Below are 27,999 nucleotides of genomic sequence, written 5' to 3' on the forward strand. Positions count from 1 at the left end.
AGAGGAAGTGGGAGCTCGGGAGAAGCGGAAATTGCAGCAGGACCAGCCCGGGAAGCACCGGCGGGGAGGAGGAGGAGGAGGCGGCGGGCGGCAGCGTAAGCGCGGCGGGTCGGGGTCGGGGGGAAGCTCCCTCCGGCCCCGGCCCGTTTTGGTCGCTGGTTGGAACGGGGGAACCCCGGCGGGGCCGGCCGGCTTTGTTGGGGCCGGGGCGGCGGGAGGGCTGTGGAAGCCCGGGGGGGTGTCCCCGGGGTCGGGCCGGGCTGGGGGGGGAGTGTGTGGGCTCTACCCGCAGGCCCGTCCGCCGTGCGGGGCCGTGAAGGGTTTCTCCCCCCGGCCCCTCTTCCCGCCGAGCTCTGTGAGGGGGCCGGAGGGCGCTGCCCTCCCCGGTGGGCTGGTGAAAGGCCGAGCTTTTACGTTGACTCACTTTTTCTTAAATTTTTTTTTTTTTTTTTTTTTTAAATTTTAAACTCTCTGAAGCTGCCAGTAGCTCAAAGGCCCCAGAGCTGGGAACTTGAAAGAAGGAAAAGCTTCTGCTGTAGGACTCCGGGGAGGGTGGGAGAAGGCAGCGGCGGTGAGGGGAGAACGGGGTGAGCCGCGCCATGGCCTCCGAAGGTCGGGCTTGAGATCACCCTCACCCCCTCAGGGAAGACAGACAGGAGGCTCCCTCAAAGCCCTTTTCCCCCGGTTGCCCTCAGGGTGCTGCCAAGGGGGAACGGCAAGCTGCCGGGGCGACCGCGGGTCCCCAGCAGGTAGCCAGGGCCGGGATGAGCGCCTGGCGCTGCCGTCGAGCCTCGGCGTAGGCCTAGAGCTGCTGCTCCGTTCCCTGTGCCCGCAGTGCTGCGACTGGGTCCGAAGCGTTGGCATCCCTCTTTGTTCCTTCCAGGAGTTTGTCCGTGGGGCCTGGGGAAGAGGGGACTTCCCCAGGGTGCCGCTGAAGGTGCCGGGTAGGATGCTGTGACTGCTGATTAGTCATAACAGCCGTGAAGAGCAAAGCTGGCCGGCTAAATTCAAAGCATATATTTAGCCTCAGCTTGCATTTGAACCGTAGCGTTTTCTTTTTTCCTTAAGAAATTTGACCATGTGAGTCAGTGACTCACAAATAGATCATATTTCTCCACGTTCTGCTTTGGAAGAGATGCTAGAATAACAAGCTGCTGCGGAAACCAGGCTTATTCCTGTTTGCTCCCCACCAGCAATCGGAGGTCTTGACTGAGGTCCCTCGTTACTAGGCTGCTTTGGTCCTTTTTGTAATTCGCTTTATAGAATGCAGGGTTGAGACGTGGAAGGATGTTGGCATTTATGTGCGTGATTTAGGAAGAAACGTGGTGGATTCTGGGTTTTGTAACGGTGTGCATGTGAAATCCCTCTTTCCTTCATTATCATTTGTGAGAGTTTGAGGAGGAAGCAAAGAAATCTGGACTTAAGGATCTAGGGTTTGTTCTTTTAAATGTCCTAGCACAGCTGAATCCACAAAACAAAACAGTCAAGGGAATGTACGAACCAAGTACTTGGAGAAAAAAAGCTGTGTTTTGCATGAAATATATAGACTAACCATGTGCACGTTTACCTGCACTTCAGCTCTTGTCACCTGAATTCCATTTCTAAAAGACTCGCACAGCACGCAGCGTGGTGGAGCATGGAGGGAGGGATACAAGCTGTCCCTCTTAGGAATGACTGTGGGTTTGTGTTTGGTTACAAAGTTAGAACTTGGACCCCACGTTGAGTTTCATTATTGAGCTGGTTTGGTTCCGCTTTCCGATGGTTTTTATTATAAATATGTAGTCTGATAAGTTTTCTGGATAGTAAGTAATTTAATAAATGCTAGTTCCTTAATTGCCATAGGAATTTGGAGATGGGACACCTAAGAAGCAGAAGGGGAAGCGTTCTACTACTTTGTCAGGATGTCATCTGCTCTGCTGTTACACCCTCCTTCTAGGCCACTCTGTCATTTGCTACCTTGGTGTTTGACAATCAATTTTTCAGTTGCTCTCATTCTTGTTGCAAGTCCTGAAATTTCTGAAATGTTCTGTAAAACTGGCTCATCAGCTTATTCCGTCAGGCTGTAGAGCAAGCAGTGTTTTTTTTTTTCTTCTGTGCACTTGACCTATGGGTTATTAGTTACTCATTTAAAAGGGAGCTTTCTGGATTATGCTTGTGTGAATGAAATAGTCCATGATAATCATCCTTATAATCTATCCTTAATTAGAAATATAAAGGTAAGCGGACAGAATGATGGTGTGTTAAAGAACTGAACTCTAGTGGAATAGTGATGAACAAAATAAGTCCTTCCGGTGACTCGTGTACCTGAAAAAGCCGGGAGAGCAGAAAACTTTTTTTGTTGTTTTGTTTTGCTTTTTAGAATTTATTTGTTTTGATTTACCTAGAATAAAGGGTATAAAATACAGCCACTATCACCAGGCAGGTCAGGTATTCTGCTCACTAGTCATGTTCCAAAGTGTTAATTAAAAGTGTCCAACTTGATACTCCACAGGGGATAAGGTTTCCAGAAAGTGAGATGCCCAAAATCATTAGCCACTTAAAAGTGTTGAATGTTGTTTCTAGATGTTATTGCTTCCTTTTTTATGAGTTTTGCTTCCTGCTGTCAGTACTCCAGCACTCATCCTCCGTTTCTCCTGAAAGTCAGACAAGATACGTGAGTTTGCTTACATATTTCAGAAGCGATTATCTGAGAAACGCAGTAGCTCTTGTACTCTGTTGTTGCAGGCAGGTGGACTAATGTCTAGATTGCATGCAAATTCTTCCAGTTGTTTGGATTTCTTTCATAATGCTGAAACTCATTGCACAACAGAGGAAACACGTAGGTTATGCTGCCTAATAAACAATATTATGCTCATCATTAGTAACGGCTGGGAAAAAACCAACTATTCCTGTGCCTTAAATATATGCATTGAATCTAGAATTAGCAACAGTCTTCGGAAGTGGATGTTGGTTTGGAGACCTGTTTGAAGAGAAGTCTTTCAGTGCAGCAAATGAAGAAAAGACATATTAATTTGGGCAAGGAAAGACTTCCTTGTTCTCTTTGAAATTATGTCAGTGATTGCTCCTAACCTTTTTGCAGTGCCAATAAGAAAACTAAAAGGGGTTTTCAAACCAGCTTGAGAAGACAGCCTGAGCGCCAATGGTCAAATCTGCTTTCACTGCAAATATAGCTTCTGTTTATGTGGTTAAATAGCATACTGTATTGGGAATTTTGGATTCTGTCTCCATCAGCTTATACGTAATATAAAATGACTTGACACGTAACTGGAGTGTGACGGTGCTTCTTCTGATGATGTTGCAGATGTGGAAGGCTACTGCAGGCCACACCATTTCTGTCAATCAGGATGACGGAGCCGATGACTGGGAGACAGACCCTGATTTTGTGGTATGGCTTTTGAATTTTACTGATTTGGCAGAAGTGTCTTACGTAACGTATTAAAGAGTAATTCTTCAGGACGGGGGCTATATCTCAGCAAAATAAACTGATAGGAGCATATTCCTGGAAGGAGAGAGAATTAAGCGTTCTGTGCCTGTGAGCGATGAACAAAACTACCTTGTCTTGGCTGGGTACTGCAGGGAAGTTGCATGGAAGAGATTTGCATCAAGAAGCAGAAGCCTCTTGGGGCTGAACCTGTGCTCTGTGCATTTCAGCAGGGGACAAAGCACAGGGCTCACAGCAGAAGAGAAGCAAGGGTGGTATTAACTGCTTTTCTAACTCTTCTGACCTCGCCGACTGCTGAAGGGTTTTGCTATGAACTGTAAAGTGCAAATAACTAGTGAAATCTTTGGGTTTTTAACTCTTTTTGTGTGTGTCCTTCACAGAACGATGTAAGTGAGAAAGAGCAGCGCTGGGGAGCTAAAACTGTGAAAGGATCTGGCCATCAAGAGCACATCAAGTAAAGCAGCTCTCTTTTAAATTTATTAATAGTCACAATCCCAGGCGACCTAATCAACTCATGCTCTCGGTTACTTGTATCTTCATAATTAAAACAAGAGTGTCTGTAGAAGATTGATTATTTGCCAGATTGCTGGTCTTTCAAATATGTCAGCATCTTCAGATCTAAAATTAAGATCAGAACTATGGTGTAGGGACTCTTAAATCTTTCTTTGTAACTGGAACTGTTACTTTTCCTGCCTCTTTGTGTCTGGAAAGTTTCTTTGTTCTGTTTTGGTGCAAGAGCCAATACTGCCAGAGGAGAAGTTTGTGTTGGGTGATCTGAGCAGCTCCAGTTTGGTACTTTAAAGATACATTTGGTCCCTTAATTCTTAGGCTTTGTTTAGAAAACTGCTACCAAACTCATGAAAATTCTGGCAAAGTAACAAATCGAGCTCTCTGGCAGAAAAGCAAATGAACACATCATGAAGGGCTATGTGAGACAGAAACAATCCATCTGAATCTTGTACTTGTTATGAAAAGTGCCTAAGACTTGACTTTAAAGTAGTTTTAGGAAGTCTGTGATTGTGATGTTTATTTTGGTTTTGCTTGTGTATTTCTGGGGCATCAACCCTCGTGGTATAAAGCTAAGAATAAATGTCATCAGTGTTGCAAACGGAGAGAGACTAAACTATGTGGCTTACTTCAGGGATCAATTTTATTCTGCCCTATTTGGAGTGCAGTGGGGACGCCTACTGGCTGTATTACGCCTGAGGAAGCTTTAAACTCAGGTGGGAAGTGTTCTAAGGTACAGATTACCATTTTAGTTTATCCTTCTATGTGGCCTGGACTACCGTAAATTCAATCTCTGCATATTGCAAGGGAACACTTGGGGAAGAGGAGGTGCATGTCTCCTTGCATCCTTATCTTGCATTACGGTTGTGTCCAGAATGCTCAGAATTAGAGTCCTGTTACCATAGGGACTGTATGATAAGAGATGATCCCTATTCTGAAAACTTGCCATCTAAATAGAAAGCGTTGGAAAGAACTTAAATTAGGACAGGAGAAGAAAATATGTTTCAGGCACTTGTAAATTCTAGGTATTTGATTGTTCAGATAGCAAAATACCCTTCCATGTTAGTCTTAAAACCAACAATTTTTTATTACTTTAGACAGTGTTTCACAGTGGAATAAATTCTGTTTCTCAGAATATGATGAAGTGCTTTGCGCACTGAAAAAACAGGAAGGGCTTGAAAAATACAAGTTGTCCAACTTTTAATTAAGATGGTATTTTTATCATCTTTTTATTTTGCATCTTTTTGAAGTTATTGTCTGAAAATTTCGTAGTGAAACTTGCTGCTTAATTATCTGTCTTTGAAGTATTCATCAGCTGAGAGAAAACGTATTCCAAGAACACCAGAACCTTAAAGAGAAGGAGCTTGAAACGGGACCAAAAGCTTCCCATGGCTACGGAGGGAAATTTGGTGTTGAACAAGATCGCATGGATAAAGTAAGTATGAATGCTTTCCTGGGATGATATTATAAGCCGTGCCTTGCCTTGCCTCTGGCCAGCACAACTGTATGTGCAAGTTAAGCTTCTCAAAGGTGCAAAGTTGTTGCAACTTTGCTAGGTTCGGACACCTAGAAGCTCAGATCATGGCATAAGCTATGTACAGCAGTGGCTCATTTTGAAGGCAGAAGCATCACTCTTACAGTGCTTTAACAAGGGCACTTGTGACCACTACTACCCAAATCTGTCAGTCCATTGTGCTCTGTTCCCTAATTAAATCAAGATGCTCCTACAGAAAAAACTGAACTAAAGCACTTGAAGAATCAGGAACAAGTGTTTCAGGTGGTAAAATTGGAATCTGTAAATGATGAGAAGAAGTTCTGAGATGTGCAGTGGCCCCACATGTTTTTGTTTGATGCTTGCTCTGTCTTTGGAGCAAGTCTGCATGCTTATGTCCTGAGTGGATTACCCTGGAGTCAAGATTCAAGTTTCTAAACGTATATTTCTAAATTAACAAAGTACTTCATACATGAATAAATCCAGTATTTTTTTTATTTATTTCAATGCTGTGCCAGCTCTTCTATGCATACAGAGGTTGCCAAAGAATGAAAAAAAGGGTGTGCTGCTGCTTTTAAATTAGAGGGCAGCTCTCTTAAACAGTGGTGAACTATGAACAGTGACAAGTAATCCAGGTATTTAAAAAATCATTTTACTTCAGTCAGGTGGTAGTGTTTTACATAAGGACTTGATGGCTGTTTTAAGTTACACTATTAACAAAATAAATGATAATTCTTAAGGTAATTCCATTAGCCATGTGATAATTAGTCAGGCATATGAACTTCTGGCTAGTTTCTTTCATTTACTCTGTTCAAATAAGAGCCAAACTGTTTCCTGAATAAGAATGATTTTATTTTCTTACTTTCTTCACTTTCTGGGTTTCTAGTAATTTGGCAGCCTTAAATTTTTGCTGGATTCCCATCTTCCAGAGTAAATTGCTGTATAATTCTCAATGGGCCTTGAAATAGGCTAACCTAACCTTTGAATCTGGGAAAGGAATTGCTGAGCAGATTCAACCATTAGGCCTGGTCTGCAGCTGCGTAGCTCTCTTGTCAGCAGTTTATCCCTCACCTGTGTCTGTGGGAAAAAAGAGAGGGGGGAAAAAAAAAGGAGTACTGTTTCCTGTAGGCCAGAATTAATCATCAGGAAAAACATGATGGTCATGCCCATCTGAGTGATACTGGTAGCCTGAGATGTTCATAATTTATTTTTTTAATAAAGCTTTCTTCCTTATAATTATAGTTCTAAAACCTTATCATTGAGATCTCTCCTCCACAAGTATTTGTGGCTCTGCACAGGTGTGCTAGTATTAAGGCTTGACTCACCTGAAGTAAATGAGTGTCACTGCAGCGTTGTCATGGTACAGGTTTTTGCTGCATTTAGGACAAAACCTTGATGCTGACTTAAAATGAACAGTTACATCATTCTGTATGCCAGACCTACATAACTAATTTAAAATGTGACAGAGTATTGTGCTGAGGAACTATGAGGGTAATTTACTCTGAAATACAGATTTCCAAGAAAAATCTTTTTCTAAGTCTTTTCTAAAAAGGGGTATGTTGTAATGCTTGGTATTTGATGAAATGCAGAAAGTTCTGGTACCACATAAAGAAAAACAACATGCTTAAACCTTACCTACCTCAGTTGGTATAGCAGAAGAGAGATCACGTAAAAGCACATAAAACCTAGAATTTTCAGAGCTTCATGTCTTCCATAAATGTAATAGGTAACAGGAAGAAGAAAGGGAAGTGGGAGCCTTTTCCATCACATTTAACAGTTATTCTGCTACAGAACACCTGCAAAATGAACAAGAGTATGACTGTTTCAGTCAGGAAAAGAAAGCAGCTTTTATATTGCTTATCAGTTAAGGTAGTGTCCTATTATTGACATCCTCATTCTGTTACCTGACAATTACTTCAGCCATTATGTGCAGTAATGTTTTGCTTTCCTGAGTGCTGGGACTGTTCCCCCCAAGCACCTGTGTAAAAAAAAAAAAAAAAAAAAAAAAAAAAAAAAAAAAAGGGGGGGGGGGGGGATGGCAGACACTGTAAAAGCCAAGTTACTTATGGTTTCTAGACGCCTTGTGTCCTCAACTTAATTCACCTTGGTCCAGCTGTCTGATACTGGTACAAGAGAAGCAGTTTCTCATTCCTCAAAGGTCGGAGCTTGGGGCAGCTGCTTGGAGGGTGTGCTGCTGCAACCACAGCACAGGGACCAGTGCTGGAACTGGCCGTGTCGAGTCAGGAGAGGTGCTTATCACAGGGTGCAGCCTCTCAGTCTGGACACGGCTGTGTGCAGCAGGTTATAGGGTCTTTCTGCCTCTGGGAGGAATTGTACGCGTTTGAGCAACAGACTCAAATGTTAGATTAAAGTGGCAAATTGCAAGTTGCTCTGGCCAGCGCTCAGTTTTGGCACTGGACAAGAAAAAACCATTTGTATTTTATTATGTAGCACCCCTCAGGGTGCTAGGCTCTAGCATCAATTCCAGGATCTAGAATGGTGTTCTAGCACTAGATTAGTGTAACACTAGCAAATGCTATCTGGATGTACTTTCAGGTGTGTAATTACATATTCTTGTGTCTTACCTGAAGCCAGTGACAGTGCGATGTAAACTGCACCTTGATTTGCTGTGTTCAGCTTGATTTCCAGGGACAGGGTCAAATTGGAGACTGCAGGGCTGGGATGCCTTTGGCATGGGGAGCTCTGTCTTGATGTGGATGCACTGCTTCATGTTGCGATGCTGTTTTGCCAGCGAGGAGAAAGTATAGAGAGAAGATGCCTAATTTTGATTTATGCAGAAGATCAGGGTGCCTCCCTAAAAGAATGTCAATGGAAAACCTAGCTGTAGTTGTACTTGGTTGCAGTCTAATATTAGCTAAAACAGATCTGTAGCTATGTACCTGAATACAAGGCTGTGTATTTTATCTGGAACTAATCCTTATTTTAAATTCTGCATGAACACCATCAAGACTGTCTATATCTTTCTGGATTTTTACTTGAAAAACACAGGAATGAAAACAAGAGTGTACTACAGTCATTGCTGTCAGACTCTTTCTTGGCACTTGCCTTGCCTAGGCTGTATTGGTAGCATGGCGATAGTCTTGTAAAGACTTCTCAAGGGAGCAGCAATTTCCAGGGAAGTTAGTTTCAACAGGAAGAGTGGTGGTGATATGTGTTTGTAATGAAGCTTATCCTCAAGTTACTTGGTGTAGTGTCTTCTCTTACATGCAGAATTGTATAGAACTGCTGGCTGTTTCTGAATTTTCCAATTTCTTTTAGTCAGCTGTTGGACATGAGTATCAATCCAAACTTTCTAAACATTGCTCCCAAGTGGATTCGGTGAAAGGGTTTGGTGGCAAGTTTGGAGTACAAACCGATAGAGTTGACCAGGTAAGCAATTTCATCTCGTACTGCAGCTTCTCGCAGTAGTCGAGTTTTGTACGTACAACTGAAAAATTCCAATACCTTAAAATGCTGGTGTGGCCTGCTCTTCCTGCTGTATTTGAAGTTTAGCAGTAAACTAACACTGACTGTTACGGAGATAAATTTCTATTTAAAGCAAAATAGAAAAAAGACCTTATGGGAAATCGAGATGAGTTGAAAAGAAAACTGAAAAGGGATGTTAAGATCTGCCTTTTAGTCAGGCTGTGCTCTTTGAGAATAAAATCAGCGTGAATGCTGCAGAAGGAGGGGTTTGGGGATGGTTTGACCTGTACCACAACATGAGCTACTGGGCAGGATAATTCGCATCCTGTTCCAAGAGTGTGTAACAACCCCTGCATGGAAATGCTAAATTTCTGTTGTACTGAATTGCTGAACCTGGCAAGACTAGAGTATGTTGCTGGTACAATTTGCTTTGGCAAGGGATGACAAAACCCTTGCTATGAATATATGTACCAAATTCCCATGTAAATGAATATGGCCTGTAAGTTAAGTAGGTATTTATGCTCCTGATCAAGAAGGTTAGAGCAGTATGGAAAGACACAGGAACTTCCCTTGCTGTTTGTCCACTGAAGTGCACGCAGTTTTTCTACTAATATCTAACTCTTTGTCACTCATGCATTTTTATTTCTCTTCCAGTCAGCTGTTGGGTTTGAATATCAGGGGAAAACTGAGAAGCATGCCTCCCAAAAAGGTAAAGTGGTGAGGTGGTTGCCTCTATAGACACACACATTTTTATAAATAATAGAACAGATCTCTATTCTTTTACTGTTTGTAAAAGACCTTGTTTAGTGAGGCCTCCACATGACATTCTCATTGAATCAAGTGTTGAGGGGTTTGGGTGGAAGAGAAGATGAAAAAATGAATTTCAAAGCAATTTCATGAGTGTCGCTGTGAGTCTTACTTTTCTTTTAAAAGTGAGGTTCAGGGACATTTTAGAAAGAGTGAGAGTTGTTTTTTGCTGTTTTGCACCCTGGTGGAAATCAGGCAATTAAGAGGAACCATCATAAACTATGGGACTGTTGCCTGTCTTATTTTCTTGTGTTTTTTTGTGTTTAAAATTAAACTTAATTTTGTTTGCTAAAGAGTAGTATTTCAGTTCTGAAATAACTTTTTTTTTTCCCCCCCTCAATTGCTAGGATAGGATGTTTCCATTAAAAGCTTCTTAATTTCATTTTTATTGTGCTTTACTCTCAATGCAGACTACTCAAGTGGTTTTGGTGGAAAATATGGAGTACAGGCTGACAGAGTGGACAAGAGTGCGGTGGGGTTTGATTACCAGGGTAAAACTGAGAAACATGAGTCACAGAAGGGTGAGTAGACACACGTGTTGGTGAGTTTGTACTCTGATGTAGTAGGCATTCAAGATAGGCAGTATTGTAAAATACTAATTTTTTACATCTGTTGCACTTCTAACCTGCTGAAAGTTAACACTGAATAAAATTTACGTTGCTGAAAACTTTGACTTCTGAAAAAGAAACCTAAAACATAGGTCTGACTGGTTTTAACTGATGATCCAACTGCCACTACTTTGGAAGCAGGGCACGTAGGTTTTTCTGGAGGTTTTTTGCAACTTCTTTTGAAAAGCTGTAGATTAAAGTACTGAGACTGTAAGCAGTTTAACCACAACAGAGAAGTGTTTCTGGAAGAATCAGCTGTTTGTAGATTAAAACATTTATCAGAGTTAGTAGTGTTTAGAGTTAATATTGTGTTGCTAATCAGGTTTCCAGGCATATCTGATCAAAAATCGACCATTTTATTGAAAAATTTTGACATTTTTGCCATCTGTTTTCTGTTTATCTCAAAGAAATGTTTGCACTCTAGAAATGCTAAAGAGAAAAAGGGAGTGTTTGTTTAAAAGCATCCAGGCTGTTGCTGACATGGTTTTTGAAGTTCACTTTGCTCTAAGTGTCTCAAGAATTTTATCAAGGAGTCAAGTAGCAGATATTGCCCAGCAGTTGAACTACATATGATGCTATTTTGTTTTCCATCCTGAGAGAATGTATTCTGAAGAATTTATGACTTCAGTGTCTGGTATCAAGATTAATTGGGGATGTCAGTGCCGCTTTTAATATGCAATGTAACATTAGCAGGTCAAAATTTTTCAAGGTAATATTTTGTTATTGAACACTTACAAACAAAATTCTTCACTCTTATCTCTAGATTATTCCAAGGGCTTTGGTGGTAAATATGGTGTTGACAAGGACAAAGTGGACAAAAGTGCTGTTGGCTTTGAATATCAAGGCAAAACGGAAAAACATGAATCACAGAAAGGTTTTTATTATCTTATTTAAAAATACTAGTTCAAATCAATCAGCCTTTTAAACTTGGGAAGAAAAAAAATTGTTTGGGTTTTTTTTTTTTTGTGGTAAATGTGTGTTTGCCCTTTGTGTATGCAGATTTTTGTTTCCCTTAAGGAAACAGAAGGCATTGTAAACTATCCCTGAGTTTCACAATCTGATTTCCAAGGGGCCTTCTGTCTGTATTGATGTTATTGAAATAAATGTGTAATTGCACAGATCTATGGTATTCAGAGGCAGTATCAAGTCCTTCATTATTTATATATCTACGTTGCGCATATATTTGTGTGTTATATGGCTTTAGGTTGAAAGTGCATCAGATTCTTCAAATCTTTGAATATTATTGAGTCTGTATGCTGTAACCTTCACTGTATTTGTGATGCTTCCTTGCATCGTGATCCTAGAGTTACTGAATCAGTATCCTTCCCCTCTGTTGAAATAGTGTAGCAAGGGAAAAAAAGAGTGAAAGATAGTATCATTAATGACAGGGCAGCTTATCCCATAACATGTTACTGGTTTTTTATTAAGTACTGTTTAAAGTCATAAACTGCAATAATGTTTTCTGAAACTTCATGCATACAGATTATGTAAAGGGGTTTGGAGGCAAATTTGGTGTGCAGACAGACAGACAAGACAAATGTGCACTTGGCTGGGATCACCAGGAGAAAGTGCAGCTGCACGAATCCCAGAAAGGTATATCAGTTCACAATTCTTTGCATTCTTTCTGACTTCCCCCCTTTTGACTTTTCTCTTGCCTGTGTGAACCCTCCTCCCCAGTATCTTTGGCCACAGCCTTATAGTAGCTGACATGAGTCTCCTTTTTCTGTGTTTGAATGGTTGCTGTGTATTGGTGTCTGCAAAGCAGGTTTAACACATGTGATACCGAGTACCTGAAAGTTCAGACTTAGTGGTAAGTTCTCACTGGAGAGGCTTTATGAGTCTGCCGGTAGCCTGGATTTTTTTTTTTCCTTTTTCAGTTGAGTTGTGCAGACCACAAATTAGCAATTTCTTTGTACATTCCACAAATAATCTCCTTTTTCTGGTTTCTGTTAAGTATACCCCTATTTTCATGCAGGGGAAATCTAATTTCTAATGCTGTCCTTTCTCATTGCCTGTGAGGTACCTATTCCTATGAAATACTGGTACCCAGAAGAAAAGTTGCAAAATAACGATTGCTCCCCAGCCCTCTGCCTGTCACCACTCTTAACTTAAAGAAATTAAATTAATTATTTTTTTTCTTTTTTTAATTAAAGAAATTAAAAGTGATCCTCAGAATATTGTTCTGTTGGATGCTTCAGCAGATTTGTTGTGAGAGGATTACTGGAAGTGGTTTGGTTTTTTTGTTTGTTTTGGTTTTTTTTGTTGTTGTTGTTGTTGGGGTTTTTTTTGTGCCCTCATTTTATACCATATATTCAAATGGCTGTTCTAAGGCAGCTGTAGGGAATGGTCATAGCTCTTAGCTGAGAGCTTTTTTTCCTCAAGCTGTGCGGCAGCAGGACTATTCCTTCTTCCTTTAAACAGTATTGTGCAGGAATATCTGGAGGATAGTCTCTGTGGGCCCTGTCTTAACACCTCTTTAAAAGTCAGATCTCTGGTGTACAAATGTTAACCACGCTGATGAAGGAGCTCAGTTTATTCTCTTGTATCCTTTTGTATGTTGTTTTGTTTTGGTGAACATATTATGCGTGTGTTTGTGTTCATAAAGTTGATCAAATGCAAGTGCATTATGCAGTATGTATGAAAAATGTTGAAAAGTGCTTTTTTCTGTGACTTCAGAATGGTGTTCTTATGTCTGACAAATCATGTTGACCTCTTTTTAATCTCAAGTGGCAACATCTTTTGAATTTAGTCTTATCGAAAGTGTATTGAGATATTTTTTTTCACCATCCAAAATTATTGGTAATTGAGAAATACTGCAAAAATTATTTTGAGTGTCTCTGACTAAACTTCTTTATTTTCCTCCATTTTAATTTATTACATATGGCTTTTTCAGACTATAAGAGTGGTTTCGGAGGGAAATTTGGTGTACAGACAGAAAGGCAGGACCCATCTGCTGTGGGGTTTGATTACAAGGAGAAACTAGCCAAGCATGAATCTCAACAAGGCACCGTTTTCACTTGTTACTTTCTTAACAGTGCAGCCACTTCTCACACAGTCTTAAATAGTTTCTGAGTAGATTGATGCTAGTAATGTGCAGACACTTTCTTGCGCTTCTATTCCTACATGATCTAGCAATGTTCTTCCATTTTATTCTTAAAATGTTACATAAAGGGAGCCTGTATTCAGGAAGCAGATAACCAATGTTTAGTTAAAAGCTCTGCAACATTATGCGTGTAGTTAATAGCTATACATACAGTGTAATAATAACATTATTAGTAGTATGATGTTAATGACGTCGTGCTTACCAGTTTTAGACTCCAAATGTGAAGTTTTGCCTGGGTAAATTGGTGGAAAAATAATCAGATAAGGACCATGCATGTAACCATTAACAAGCAATGGGTTATGGCAAGATCATTTTAAAATGATTGTAGTCTTTAAAACAAGAAGTAGGGAATGTTTGTGGTTCTTGGGTGAGCAAATACTGTTATAATACTCTCTTTATTCATTGTGAAATAGTTGGGGTACAAACCATGAATTCCTGGTTTTCCGTTATCTTAAAGTGAGAAGTCTGGATCAGGAAAATGTAAGTGTAGTATATTTATTCTGGCTGAAAATACATACAAAGCTGAAGAAAATGAGGTTGTTCATTCTGATAGTCAATATTTTTCTATGCTACAGTGACACAAATTCAAACTTTTAGAGTGTCAGATATGCCTTAGCAGAGCCCAAGTACAAACACTAAAATAGCTGGTTAGGGAACCCAAGCAGTTTTGGGGCTGAGAGGAGGAGGAGTAATTGTAATTGTATTCCAGGGACTGATAGGAAAGCCTGTCCTTCTGCAGAGTCTAAGGGCATGTTCCTACAGCTCACTGCCACCAGAAGGAGGTGTTTTTCCAGCCACACACTCTTGCTGCTTCTGTCACGCTGGCTCTGGTGCTCGTCAGACATTTCTCTGAGTACAACTCACTAGAAAGAGCAGAAAGCTGCTCTTGTCAGGGTTGGTCTGTTGTTTTTCTTGTTAATGCCGCTAGTGAGTTAAACTGATTTTGGAGTAGAACAAGTGCTAGAGTCAGCGTCAGGTGAGAGAAAGAGTGTGCAGCTCAGGGGTGGTATGGAATAGCGTGTTCACCCCATTTCTGTGGTGGTGAGTTGTTGCAGGCCCATGCTGTCTTGTGGAATTGCCCCTTTCTATGTGTAGAGCAGGGGTTATTACCAATGACTTTAATGTTTGTCAGTTGGGTATCATGAACAAATCCACTGGAATGAGAAATTTGTTATATTTTCCTGCCATTCATAGAATTTACCAAGTTAAAGAGGAAAAAAAACACCTCTGTGGTCACCGAAGACTGGATATCGCTCCTTTGAGCAAAGCAAAATGGCTTAGGTTATATGATTACTGCAGAGGGCTAAGAATTGGTGCTGTGAAAGGCTGTGTTACAGAAGTGATGCATTAGAAGGGCTCATCCCTTATTCCTTGCTTGATACCTTACCAATCCTCAGCTTAATGTTTACTCAAAGAATGCATGTGGCCCACAATCTGTCATCTGCTGGTGTACCTGAAGGCTCTTGCAGTTATGTATCCTTTCTGCATCAAAAAAACAAGTTGCATTTTCTTTGGCGGCTGTCACTGTATCTCTGCATGCAGCTGAAATGGCTATTTGCATTTGAAATGGCTCTTTGCATTTGGCAGAAAGATGGGAGGGACAAGAAACTCCCTACTCTAACCTTTTTATCCTGTTTTTAGATTATTCGAAAGGATTTGGTGGGAAGTATGGTGTACAGAAAGATCGGATGGATAAGGTAAGTTGCTTAAAAGAGCCATGACTTAAATAGTCTGTAGGGATACAAAATAGCCTGGTTAGATCTGTAGTGTTCAGCTGTTTTATATCTGGACACTTCTCCAGCCTAACAGTAGAGTTCTGTGCTTTTCTAAATCTTTAAAAAGCAAGTTTATACACACAGAGCTGATGCCAGTTTATACACACATGTACATGTGTACATATGTATAGTGTATATACATGTTTAAGTAGGGAAAACTGAAGCGTGGGAATGAATAGCAAAATTTATACAAAAGAAATGAGAAAATCCATTAATTCCACAATTTCAGTCCTGTCTTCTAACAACTAGCTAAAGCCTTGTATCTTGAGGATGTCTTTTAGTGGACTGCTTAAAACGGGTGTCTGATATGTACCAACTTTGCCCACTTTGATTATCAGGGACCTTCCCTTTAGGAGAATTTGTCTTAGTATTCTATAACAGTGAAAGATAGGGCAGCTGATACCCCCTTTCTACCTGTCCATTTTTAAATTTAAAAAACTAAAAGATGAAAAAGTCCTCACTGAGATTTATCTACTGAATAAATTTACTCTCGGCTTTATGTAGGATGTTTAAGAGTGAGAAAGTAGCGGAGTTTGAAAGTCTGTAGGATTTTTTTTTTTTTTTTACTTGTGGCTTCAGGATGACTCAAGACCATTCATTTCAAAAAACCCTTGTATTTTGAATACTGTTCTCAAAGTACTCCCTCTTTTTTAACAGTATCTGCTTCTTTAAGGGGACTGATGCTTTTACCTTGGTAGAAATCCCACATAATGTGGATTAGAACAGCAACAGCTACACAATAAATGTTTTGGATATTGCCTCATTTTTTAGTTCTGATGAGTCATCTGTTCATACAACGCCTTTTTTTTAATTAATAGGATTTTAATGTGTTTAAACCTGTCCCTGAAGATTAATTCTTACATAGTTTGACTTAAAGAATTATTCCATTTGTCAGGTTTTGATTCTTCCTGATTTCCTTTTGGTGTTCTGAAAAAAAAAAAAAGCCAGTGGGGCAATATCACAATAAAATGGCAGAGATTAAAGTTGTCTGAATGCCTTCATGAATTTGTGTTTTTTAAATGTACTTTTTTTTCTCCTTATTGATAGAATGCAGCAACCTTTGAAGATATTGAGAAACCAGCATCAACTTATCAGAAGACCAAGCCAATAGAAGCTGGTAGGGCATTGGCCCCAAATAGTTTCTTTGGATAATGTTCAAAAGCCCAGGATATTACTGTTAATGTAGTAGTGATGAGTAAGAATCATCTACAGGGGACTGGTGTATTTGCAGGTCTCTAGCAACCCCAACTACTCTCTCCCTCCCTTTAGAGGTAGTTTTGGTTTGTGGTTGGTTTTTTTTTTTTTTTTCCTTGAGGGTCGTCAGAGTTGAGGAAGGGGGAATAAAAAGCATCAGAGTAAAGAATAGAGTGAGTAGGGGAGCGGAGTGGTGGAGACTGTACCATGACAGAGAGGAGGGAGGTGTTTTAGAGGTTTTTAAATAAGAGAAATGTGGTGCACAAGAGGTTTGGGCTTGGAAGGGAAGGAGGAGGGATAGAAGAACTTTTCCTGAATGGGCTGTGAGTTTAGAGAGCAGAAATTTGTACCAAAAACTCATTCCAGGCTACCTTTATACAGAACCTTGAACAACAACATTTGACTTTAATTTTTTTAAATGTTACAGTTGCTAATAAAACAAGCAGCATCCGAGCTAACTTTGAAAACCTAGCCAAGGAAAAAGAGCAGGAAGACCGAAGGAAGGCAGAAGCTGAGAGAGCACAAAGAATGGCCAGGGAGAAACAAGAACAGGAGGAGGCTCGAAGGAAACTGGAGGTCAGTAAGATTCAAATCCCATTTGAGCAGCGCGTCTAGTGTGTTTCAATGCCATGCTGGGAGAAAAGAGAATCTTTTAAGAAGAGACTTTCCTTCTTTCCAGCTAGGCTTTAAAGCCCTCTGTGTGTATATATGTGTTTGCCTGTGTTTGTACCTGTGCTTTACCTGTTTGCGATTCCAGCCATCTATCAACATGCACCATATGTACATCAGACATCAGATAGAGTGGTAAGGTAACAATAATGTATAGGGTTTTTTTTATTTAGCCTATCCCAAAATATGTATGCTAGTCTTGAGCACTAATCTCTGCAGTCTGACCTTTTCCTACTGTACTTCTTGCCTCTGGTAATACCAGATTCCCTTGGGCACAGAGGAACTCATCAGGGGAGAGACGTGTGGTCTCCAAAAGGCCCTATATGACAGCTTGTCCAAGAAGTTTAATAGCATGGTGATAGTCAGTGACGCTGTTTTTTCGGAATCTGTGTTGTGGAAGGTGGAGGTGGTATCACCCTTTGGTATAGCACACAACCATGAGATGAGGGGAAATTATCTTCCAAATATTAACTGAATCTTAGTTTGGGAATTAAGAAGATTAATTTAGCGTTGGCATGGTTAAAAGCTTCGTGATTTCTGTGTTATTCATAAGCAACACAATTCCAGGGAATGTTTAGTCAGAAACGACATCTTATCTGCTTTATAGAATTTGCATATTTGGTAAAACTCTGCTGCTGAGATGGAAGGCCTAGCGCATTAATAGTAACTTGTCCTTCGTGTCTTGTTCATTTGCTTCATTACACAATGCCTGAGATGCCTTATCATCAGTAATCCTGAGGGCCTGCTGTCTGCAGCTGTGTAACCTTTCAAACAAGCTGCTGTAGCAGTGTTTGTCCAGAGTTTCTGTGGCAGTTTCCCTTGTGGTCCCATGCTGTTATTCTGATTTCATGGTCTCACACTTGTAAACTCTGATATTATGGCAGGGAGTGGCAAGCAGTTGATGCTGGCGTAAGAATAGTCCCGCTTTCCCCCTTCTCCTTCACCTCTTGTTTTACAGAGAATAGTTTATACTGGAGAAGACTAAACATAGGACACAGAGATAGCACTCTCTTAAATTCTGAATAAATGCTGCTTGGCCATATATGTGCACTGAGACTTAAGAGCCAACCAATATGTAACACCGATGCTGAAGTAGCATGCTCCAACTAGTGCTAATAGTGTCCCAAGCAGGAATAACCAGTAGGGAGACTGGGTGGATCCTGATGAAAAGTATATAGTATTCAAGGAGATGCACAGGAAAAACGGTCATCCTCATCACCTTCATCATTTTCACTTGCTACGCTGAAGAGACCCTCCCAGAGGAGATTCCTTGTCTGTGACCCTCGTCACTGTTCTTCCTGGCTGGCTATGGGGGAGTTTTCCTATTTCCTTCCTACTTCTCTCTCTCTTTCTCCTCTTTTGTTTTTATTTTCCGCCAGACGTATCTTTCATTGTTAGAGCCAATGCATGCCACCAGCTGCAGACCCCAACAAGAAATATTCTTGCATATGAACTTGTCTCGGCATCCTCTGTGAGTCATCTGGAATCCAGGAAAGACTGTCAGATGGTTTCTCAGATCTGTTCCGTCCATTGCCTAGGAAAAAATGGGGCAGACACAATGACTGGTTTCTCAGATGTGGTAGATACTTACCCTTAGCAGGATGCTGCTACAGGATGTCAGGTTGTGGTGTTCATCCCATTTCATCAGTATGGTCTAATTCATCACAAATTTAGAGTTGGTGTAAATAATTTGTTTTACAAGTATGAAAAACTAATGCATGGTAGGCTTACAGTAACCTAGCTTTGATCTTCCTAAACTAAGAAAAATACACTGTAGTGAAACTGCACATTACATCACATTAACTAAGCTGGCCTAAACCAGCATGGCTGCTAACGGCAGCAGTCTCAAGTCACCTTATTCCTTATGTCAGCAGAGCATCGGTATAGTCACACAACAGTGGAAAATTAACCCTAACAAATAAAACAGCTAGTTAATCCAAATCAGTTCCCCTGCTGGGTTCATTGGTTGGCTTCTCAAGTCTGCTGTTCACAGGTGTGTGGGCCAGCACTGCTTCTGAAACAGCCCTCTAGTTTTGCTGTGCTGAAACTGCATGGCTCATGTATCTTGTGTATAGTTTGATTTCTGAAAAATGCTAACTTCCTTTTGAGTTCTGTTTGAAATCTGGGAAATTCTAGCTTTATAGGATAAATCAAGTCTTTCCATCTAAAGTGATTGCTGTTTTTTTTTTTTTTTTTCTTTCAGCTTATCTCCTCTTTTGCCTTATGGCTTCAGGATGTACAGTGTGAGCATATGTTCACTGCATACATGCATCACAAGATGAATGGGAGTTCATCTTTGTCCATCAGTGATTTCTTCTAATGCTGCCTTTCATCCCTGTGGACTTTGTGGACTTTTAATACCTTCCCCCAGCCACTATTTGGGTTTCTTTACTGTCCTGGAGAAAAATGTTACACCTTTAACAGAGCATTTGCCAGTCTCTTAAAGCTGAGAGAGGAAAAGATAAACAGCTGAAGTTGAGAATTCAGTCTTTTCTATTTGATAAGGTCAGCAAGCCTGCTCCAGGGTGCCACTCTGTTAGTCAGCTTGGACTGCTCTGTGTTATTTCTCGGCATTGGCACCAGCCTCCAGCACTGAGCCACATAGAGAAAAGTTGAATGTTTGCCTTGAGGAGAAGTCACTTGATTCGCCTCTCCTCAGAGAGGTAAAGCTGAAATGCATCTAGTCTGTACAGTTGCTCTGGGAGCACTTCAGTTGAGAAAAGTTGAATGCCTCAGCACTTGCTGACTCAGAGCCACAGCAAAATGCTGTCAGCCTGTGTCACCACCTTCTTCTGGTGTAGCTGTTCAGCTGGCAGCCCCATGGCTTCTCTAGCTGTTGCCAGGCTGGCCTCTGTTCCTGAACAGCTGTCCACTCTTCCTGGCATGTTTCACTGGGTTTATGCATCACCTGTATCTAGGTCTAGCACCTGGTTGTTTCCTTAAAGTGAGTTTTCACTCATCTTTCCCTGTCCTTGTCCTTGTCCTTGCCACCCACACTGCAACTCTAGTCAAAGAGCTGTAGTCCCTCAGCTCTGGGTCTGTTCCACGGGGTGAAGAAGAATGGGAACAAATACTCTTTTTGGACACAAGCTGGGGAAAACCTTCAGGTGTACATTGCTCTTGAAAGTGCAGCTTCGCTCCTCCTTCAAGAGATCTCCCTTTACTTGGCACTTGTTTTCCTCTGTCAGCACATTGGATCTGGATCATGTTAGGACTTGCGACTTATAGTAAGCAGCATTGTTATCTTTGGAGGATTTAATTTAATAAATACTTTTACAGTTCTCCAAATAAGGAAGAACCATGATACAGGTTGATGGGTATCACAGGTGTTGCGTTGTTAATAAGGCCATTCTGCACCCATGAGATCACCTTGGACAGCCCTTGCTTCCAGTTACTGCTGAGAATTGCTAAGAAGTATCAGTCCCAAAGGAAAATGGACATTCTCAGCATTCATCCTGCTCTTTCATTTCTTTCTCTAAGGTGCATATTTTCACCTGGCAGTAACTCCATTCCATCATCACTACTTCTTCACTCTCAGACAAGGTGTCTGGTGGTTCTAGGACTTCTCAACCTGTCTGAAGTTTCTTAGGTCATCTTCAAGACGCTAATGGTGCTTGCTAGGCGAGACTCCTCAACTGAGGACTGTTACTTCCTTCCTTTGATTTGGTTGTTTCTAGGGGATTCTACAAAAGACCAGTCCCTGCAAACAGTGCAGTCCATCCTTGAACACCTGGGTCTTAAAGTGAATGTTCTGAAGTAAAGAACTTGACTCATTATCACAGAGCAATTACCAACTCTGAGATGGTAAGAGTTCTCTTGTTGCAGGTTTCCAGGATACTTTATCCTTAACTTAGTGCCTTCACCATTTGGGCAACTACTTTATGAAAGTGTCTCTCTCCGAGGGCATGTGACAACTCTGATACCTCATATTGATCTTTTCTGTACTTTATGTATGTTTTTTGTTCTGTACCTTTGCTACGGTCAGGTTGATGTTCCCCAGTATGCAAGGAGGTACTTCATGTGGTAATAGCCATGTTTCCAGGGGCATGCCCTTTATGTTCCCTTTGTCTTGCCAAGTAGGGATATCGGTATACTATTCTAAAATACCATGTAATTTCATTGCACCACAGTTGCATTTTCACAAGGAGCAGCAGCTATGTGCCAGTGCTCTGGATATCTGGTCCATTTGGAGGACAGAGCTTTCCTGCTTTGCTTACGAGTGGTGACAGTGTAATATATTAGGAGAGATCCTCTGTTCCTTCAAGGCAGCAGTTGCCCTAAGTGATAGGTGTGTGGGGACTAGGACTCAAGTTCACACGTGTCAGTCCTTCAGCTCTGGTAGATGAGCTGTCTTGCAGTCTTCAGTGAGAAGTGGGAAATCTGCTCGGGTGGCCGTGTGAATTTTTTGAAAGATTACATGGCTAACACAGAAAGTATTGATGCTTCTTTTTGAGAGGTTTGTGTCTAGGCTTGGTCTCGGGTACAACCCTGAGATTAGCTGAGTGGACTGATGCGTGCATTTCTGCAGGTGCCTCCGCTGCGAAGCGCTGTGGTTAGGGTAAGGCAGGACGTCATCCTGTTGGCTCTCCTTGTCCCTGTGCATTTTGATACTCGGCCGCCTTTGCCTTTCAGTGACTTCTTCAGTTCTCTCAGTCTGACCTGTATAACGGTTTGTCTGTCTCACTCGTCTCAATCTTGAAATAATCCACTTCATGCTACGGATGCTGAATGGCTCTTCATTAGACTATTCCTGTACCAACCTAGTTGGAATAATTTTTTTTTTTTAACCAGTAAGGAGGAGATGACTGGTCATCTGTATCTTGCCAAAGTAGCCAGGCTTTCTGCTTAGTATTCCCTTCCGTTGCATGGCTTTATAGTCTGGGCTGAGTGGGGAAAGAAGTTCAGCTTCTCCATTAGCTTTCTTGCCAGTCATTTTGAATGATCATATGCTCCTAAGTAAGATCTGTGGATGGAGGGTGGTGAATTTGGGCTTTTGTTGCCCATTTCAGCTTTTCATCGAGGTTTCCTCCTCCTGAGGAAACAGCTCTCCAGAAGGGTTTAAATGTAGTAACACAGGTTTTCATGAGTCCTTGAACTGTTATGTCTTTTTTTAATCTCTCCCCCCCCCCCCCCCCCCCCCCCCAGAAATGACTGACTTTCTTTACCGTTATTTTTGTTGTAAGTGTGGGTTAAATTCAAGCCGTTATGCTTGATTTTTCTTGTGCTTCATCAAAGATTCTGTTGCCTGGACACTTCTGAAGTTTTTTTTGAAAGCTGGTATTTAAATTTCACCATAACCAGATGATTAATGTTCTTCCAGGCTGAGCATCTCCATGGTTAATTGTGTGATTCTGCAGACACTGAGGGAGGGAGGATGAGGTTAAGGGGAAACTGAAATGGCACTGGCTGCACTGCCCCTCAATCACGAGCTGAGCGTGAAAGGGGGAGGGAGGGATGTAAGCACACCATCCACAGATACTGTAAAGGGTGGGGACGGACTTTGACTTAAGTGAACTTTATTTCTTTAAGTGAACTTCCTTGCACAGACAGAAAGTTCTCTCACTTTAAGAAAGTATGTGGGCATATGTACTCCCACAATGGGAATGTACATATGGACTGCATTCCTTCAAGAACCCTGTTTACTGGTAATCGTTTTTCTGTTTTGCTTTTCACATGTCACATAGTCAAATGGCGTGCAGGGAGCTCTTCTCTAACTGCTGGTTTGAATCAACGGCTGCCTCGATTTAGCTAGCCTCTGCTACCTTAGAGAACAAGGCAGGATGCTCTTTCACAAGGAGCATTTCAGTGTGGAAGAAACCCAGCCTGAGGGGGGACTGTGCCATTTAAATGTTTTATGGCAATTATGCTGTGGCTATCCTAAACTGTAGTCTGGATTGCAGAGACCCGTTACCTAGGACAAATTTTTCAAACTGTTGTCATGTTTGACATTGTTAATGGACTGATATTACTTAATTTGTCCCCAAACTTAGATTTGACTTCTAATAAACACACTGCTGGTACTTTTTTATCTGTAGCACAGGAGTTAAAAGTTGGGGAGGACTGTTCACGTCAGGACAGATTTTTTCCAGAAAGCATAGCACTAAGCTTTGAATTGTCTTCAAAGCTGGCTCTGTTCTCAAGACACACTTTGCTTTCTTTGTTAGATGTATTTTTTCTGAGCTGTGACAAACAAAAGAAAGGAAGAATATTTTTGTAACAGAGCCCTATTGCTTCATCTCTGGACTACAGTTTCTCCTGAAGATCCTTTGGGGAGTTATAGCTTGATGGACCTAAACAACTGGAGCGCACAGTCTCCTACAACATGTATTCTTTCTTCTTTTTTACAATAAAGAAGAAAGTTTGGCCCTAGATCCACAGTTTTCTTTTTCCCTATGGTAAGGAGAGGCAAAATGAAATAGCTAGCTTACAGGCTTTTGGGGTTTTTTTAAGTCATGCAAGCAACGTAGCGTTTCTTGCACTACAGTATCCTGGCTTCCTAATAATGATTGTGGATTTGTCCTCTGATTCACAGGTGGGATGGCACAGCATGAAGTGCTTGAGTGCCAGAACATTTGATTCAGATCCATGTTCTTTGTGTTGCAGAATACAATAGCAATACTGCGTTTATTTCTACCACATATAACTCTTCTGAATATTTGAATCCCCTCATTGTCGGTATATAGGACTTAATTTTGTCTAAGCTATTCAGTTTTTCGCCTTGGCAGGCGTTTTGCAGACCTGCAAGGTATTGCAGGATCATTTCTCGTCAAAGATAATAGATCAGTTGTATAATTAGAACATGCAGGCTTCAGGTTCTCTAAACTTACCCTAAAATGGGACATGAGGCCCAGCCAGCTAATGAACAGAATGAATATATTGAACACAGAAACCCTGCAGCTTCTATGGAAATATGCCAAAGAACATTGGGTGCTCTGTTTTTAAACACATGTATGCATACATACCGTGTGGTTTTTGTTTCTTCACTATTTTCTCCTATGCTTTGCTGTATTTCTGAGGATTTACTGCACAGCCAGTCTAAACCTTCAGGCAGGTGTAACAATCCAGCCAGTCCAGTTCTCTTCTGCTCCCTGCTCGCATGAATTTGTTGCAGAATATGCTGGCTGTCTGTCTGTCTTACTGGAGGATTGTTTCTTGTTCAATGTCAAGACATCAGTGATTAAGCTGCACTGAAGTTTTTCTTTCTCTTCAATTTAGGAACAAGCTAAAGCCAAAAAACAAACTCCACCGCCATCTCCTACCACACAGCCAGCTGAGCAGAAGGCACCCTCAAGCCCAGTCTATGAGGTTTGTTAGAATCCTCTTTCAGTACCTGGGTTTTGATCCTAAGCTTAGGGACCTTTTTACAAAACTCTGATGAACCTCACCCGTATTTCTGCAGGATGCAGTTTCCTATGAAGCAGATTCTGCCTACAAGAATTCCAGTGCAGCGTATTCAGCTGTGCACGAGCCAGAGTCCAGCTACAAAGCTGCAGAGTCAGACTACCAAGAAGCAGTGAGTCAGCGAGAGGCAGAATATGAACCAGAGACGGTCTATGAAGTGGCAGGGGCAGGAGACCATTACCAAGCAGGTAGAGTGTTTGTTTCTGATATGAAGCCCTTTAAGATAAAGATTATGTCCTTGGGCAACAACTTAACTAATAGTTGTGCTGATAGCGCACTGTCCTAGTTCTCTAAAGTCGTAGTCTGATGAGACTGTTTAGATTCTCCACCAACAAGCTTTAATTAGGAAATTAAGGTATGGCTAGAGCAAGGTTGAAATTACTTAACTTATGTGAGATGATGTTGGAATAATTACAGTGCTCTCTAGGGTATCAGTTCAAAAAGAAATGTAGGGGTAACCATTTCCACACTGTAATGCAGCTCAACTTGAGAAGAAGGCACAGAGATGGAGATTTTGTGTGTTGAGCCGGTGCTGGCCTATAAAGCAAAAAATTCTGTAAACAGTTCTTGGGAGTTTGGAATGGACGTGATGTGTTCTGTGCCTATAAGGGAGTGGAATAAGGATGTCTGAAACTAATGAAAGTGCAAGAATAAGGTTCTTTTGAATTCCTGTTTTTCTTACCTCTTCTGGTTACTGAATGAGGTGTGAAGAATGAACTTGCTTGCTCTGGTATGAAAACCTGGGAATTTTAAACAGGCCCCTTTCTCCCCTGTCCCCCAACACACACACTTAGCTTGTATTGAATAGTCTCTTAAACAGTGATCTTGAGCTCAGTTGTTCTGTCACATTTTACAAAAGTGTGATAAGGCTGATTGTTTTTATTTTGTACTACATTAAATGCCTACTTGTGAACACTTCCTCTCGGGCTTTAACTGTTTTTTTTAGGGAAAAAAAACCATTTCAGAAGGAATGTCAGCGCTGCTAAAAACTTGCATAGTTTGTTCCCTGCTTCCTATGCGAGTTAGCGTAGAATTAAAGGGGGACTACCACAGAAAAACTCAGGGTGATAGGTAGCGTGCTTCATGCTTTTAATTTTTCTCCCCTCTCTCTCTCTCTCAAAGAAAATGCTTATGATGAATATGAAAATGAACTTGGAATTACAGCCATAGCCCTTTATGATTATCAAGCTGGTAAGCAAAGCTGTTGTTTTTATCCTTGTCTTTGTTCTGCACACATAAGTCTGTATTTTTCCTTTGCCTTTCATCCTGTAGTCTCTTACAGTAGCATACGAAATGAAGATATGAAGGATTAGGAATTTAGTGGTTTTGCAATAGCATTGAGACACTTTTGAAAACTGCTAGCCACTGTTTCTGGAAATGGTGGGAGTTTTCAGAATCTTTTTTAAGCAAGTATTAACACTCTTGTTAAACCCTTGGCATACATAGTTGTTTAAAATCATGGCTGGTTAATTCTGAGGAGAGATCAAGAAAGTAAAGTGGTTCTCAGCATGTTAGGTAGCAATTGTTGCTCTAAGTTAGAAATGCACCCAAAATGCAGTAGGTAAGAACCGACTACCTCGTCACTCCAGAGGATGAGAAAGTATCCGTCTTTTCCGATTGTCATTGCCCGGTGCCCTGTTTCAAATGCCCTGATGGGAGAGAGGAAGGTGATAGGTGTCTGTGTTATTTTTAGCGCTGGTGGGTTGGTAGGTGAGATTGCAATGTAGACTGCTCCTGTGCAAATACTGAGCCTCTTCAACTCTCTCTCCAGCGGGTGATGACGAGATTTCCTTTGACCCAGATGACATCATCACAAACATAGAAATGATTGATGACGGCTGGTGGAGGGGTGTCTGCAAAGGCCGATACGGGTTGTTCCCTGCGAATTATGTGGAGCTGAGACAATAGAGACTATTGTCTACTGGTTATGCCTTAATTCCCCAGTCAATAAATCTGACTTAATACACTACAAATCATGATGCTTTTCTGAGGATGGAGGGGGTATATACATATTGCTTTTATATTTAATACTTTGCTGATGCTTTTTAAAATGTTTATGCCACAGAAATCGCTAATATATTGTAACTATGTTCTTCACTAAGGCTCTTAAAATTATTTTCATGCATTTGGAAACATTTCTTCTCTGCCAAATTAGCAATTGTCATAAAAAGCCTTTTCGAGGACAGTTAGCTGTCTGTTGTAATATTGCATGTTTTACTCATAAGTGAGCAAATTTACTTAGTGTTTAAGTCTAGATAGTCTTCCACTAAATGTTTTCAGCTAAGAAAATCATGGCTATGCAGGTTACTTGCATTTCCACTAAGCGGGAGTGGGGAGGACTGGGGAGGTGCATAATTTTATTTTTTTTTTTCCAGATAGTGCTTGAAAAAGCAAAGAGAATGCTTGAAAGTTGCAGCTAATGGCAGTTAATCAAATACTGTCCAATATTTATGGAATATTAATGTTATGGAGGAAACAGTCTGGTTACTTTTTCCTTCTCTCTCAAAGTGAAGTTCCTTGGCTCTTGCATTGTTTGTTGGGTTTTTTTTAATTATTTGTTTCCTAATCGTGCTCCTCCTATCCATGTTATCCCAGAGGAGGGCTGCAAACACTCTAGCACTGATTGTCCCAAATTTCTTTAGTTTTTATTTTTGTTTCACCCTCCTCTTTCCCAGGAAAACTTACTATACAAATGTTGAGTCACTCAGCAAGATTCCTACTTGTTCAAAGGGAAACTGGCATCCAAATCTGTGTGACTACCTGCAGGAATAGTCTTATTGCTTTAAAAGGGAGAAAAAAAAGGCAGGATGGAATTGCAGTTGTGGTCTGTGTGCAGTACATCCCTCATTCTTACAAGGAATGGCCTGCTGTGCAGTAATAACGTTTCATATAACCATATTTGAGTCAAGGAATGTTAAAATACAAGTAATTAAAATTAAAACCCATATGAATTATCTCCATTTTTAAACCACGCAAGAGACAACTATACTTTTTGTATGTTCAACAGAAACTGCCAGTAATGTTCTACTAAACAACAAAATTAAACCTGTTCTTTGCCAAAACCGAAACTGAAATTCTTGTCGTTATAGAAGGCTGACTTTGCTGCAGATTTAGGGTCCCTACCAAAGACAGCAAGTTGCATCTAATAGTGCACGTGTTCAATGTATGTACTGTCTGTTTCCACCTTCTGATCAAAATGGGAATGGCAGAACTGGTGTAGTAGCTAAAGAAAGAATGCAAAGAATTGTTATAAACAGTAAATTTGGACCAATGGAATACAGAAGGCTTGTTTTAAATGGTAAAATGTATAATGTATCTAGGAAGAAGGCATCATGTTGAACCAATTCATGGATGGTTGGGACAATCCTTAATGAATGTCATATGTGTGTCATGATTATACATATTTTTTTTCCTTTCCATGGTCTCATTTCTGTGTTGTATTTGCATTACTAGGGTTGGGTTTTATATGCAGTTTATTTTATCCAATTTTGCATAGAACACCTCATAGGGATATGATTTTTGTAAATTAAATATTCAATAAACTTTTTGAACCATTTGCATGGAATATTTTTTTG

At 40.8% G+C, this 27,999-nt stretch overlaps 1 protein-coding gene across 3 annotated transcripts; it reads left to right on the plus strand.

The window, feature by feature from the left end:
• Nucleotides 1-7: 7 nt before the first annotated feature.
• Nucleotides 8-27,980, plus strand: CTTN (cortactin). 3 transcript variants are annotated; one of them, XM_049821275.1, is made up of 17 exons: nt 8-95; nt 3,302-3,385; nt 3,823-3,896; nt 5,255-5,384; nt 8,721-8,831; nt 9,522-9,576; nt 10,085-10,195; nt 11,046-11,156; nt 11,765-11,875; nt 13,176-13,286; nt 15,027-15,082; nt 16,208-16,277; nt 16,782-16,930; nt 24,239-24,328; nt 24,423-24,612; nt 25,547-25,615; nt 26,196-27,980. In XM_049821275.1, the coding sequence occupies exons 2-17, from the start codon at nt 3,302-3,304 to the stop codon at nt 26,330-26,332; spliced, it is 1,659 nt and encodes a 552-aa protein (XP_049677232.1). In that variant the 5' UTR covers nt 8-95; the 3' UTR covers nt 26,333-27,980. The 3 variants fall into 3 exon arrangements, with proteins under 3 accessions (XP_049677232.1, XP_049677231.1, XP_049677233.1); XM_049821274.1 differs by lacking the exon at nt 8-95 and having other exon boundaries at nt 3,293-3,385; XM_049821276.1 differs by lacking the exons at nt 8-95; nt 13,176-13,286 and having other exon boundaries at nt 3,293-3,385.
• The last annotated feature ends 19 nt before the right edge of the window (nt 27,981-27,999 follow it).

The sequence above is a fragment of the Accipiter gentilis genome, chromosome 17 (assembly GCF_929443795.1).
Source record: "Accipiter gentilis chromosome 17, bAccGen1.1, whole genome shotgun sequence".
In the NCBI taxonomy this organism is placed as follows: domain Eukaryota; kingdom Metazoa; phylum Chordata; class Aves; order Accipitriformes; family Accipitridae; genus Astur; species Astur gentilis.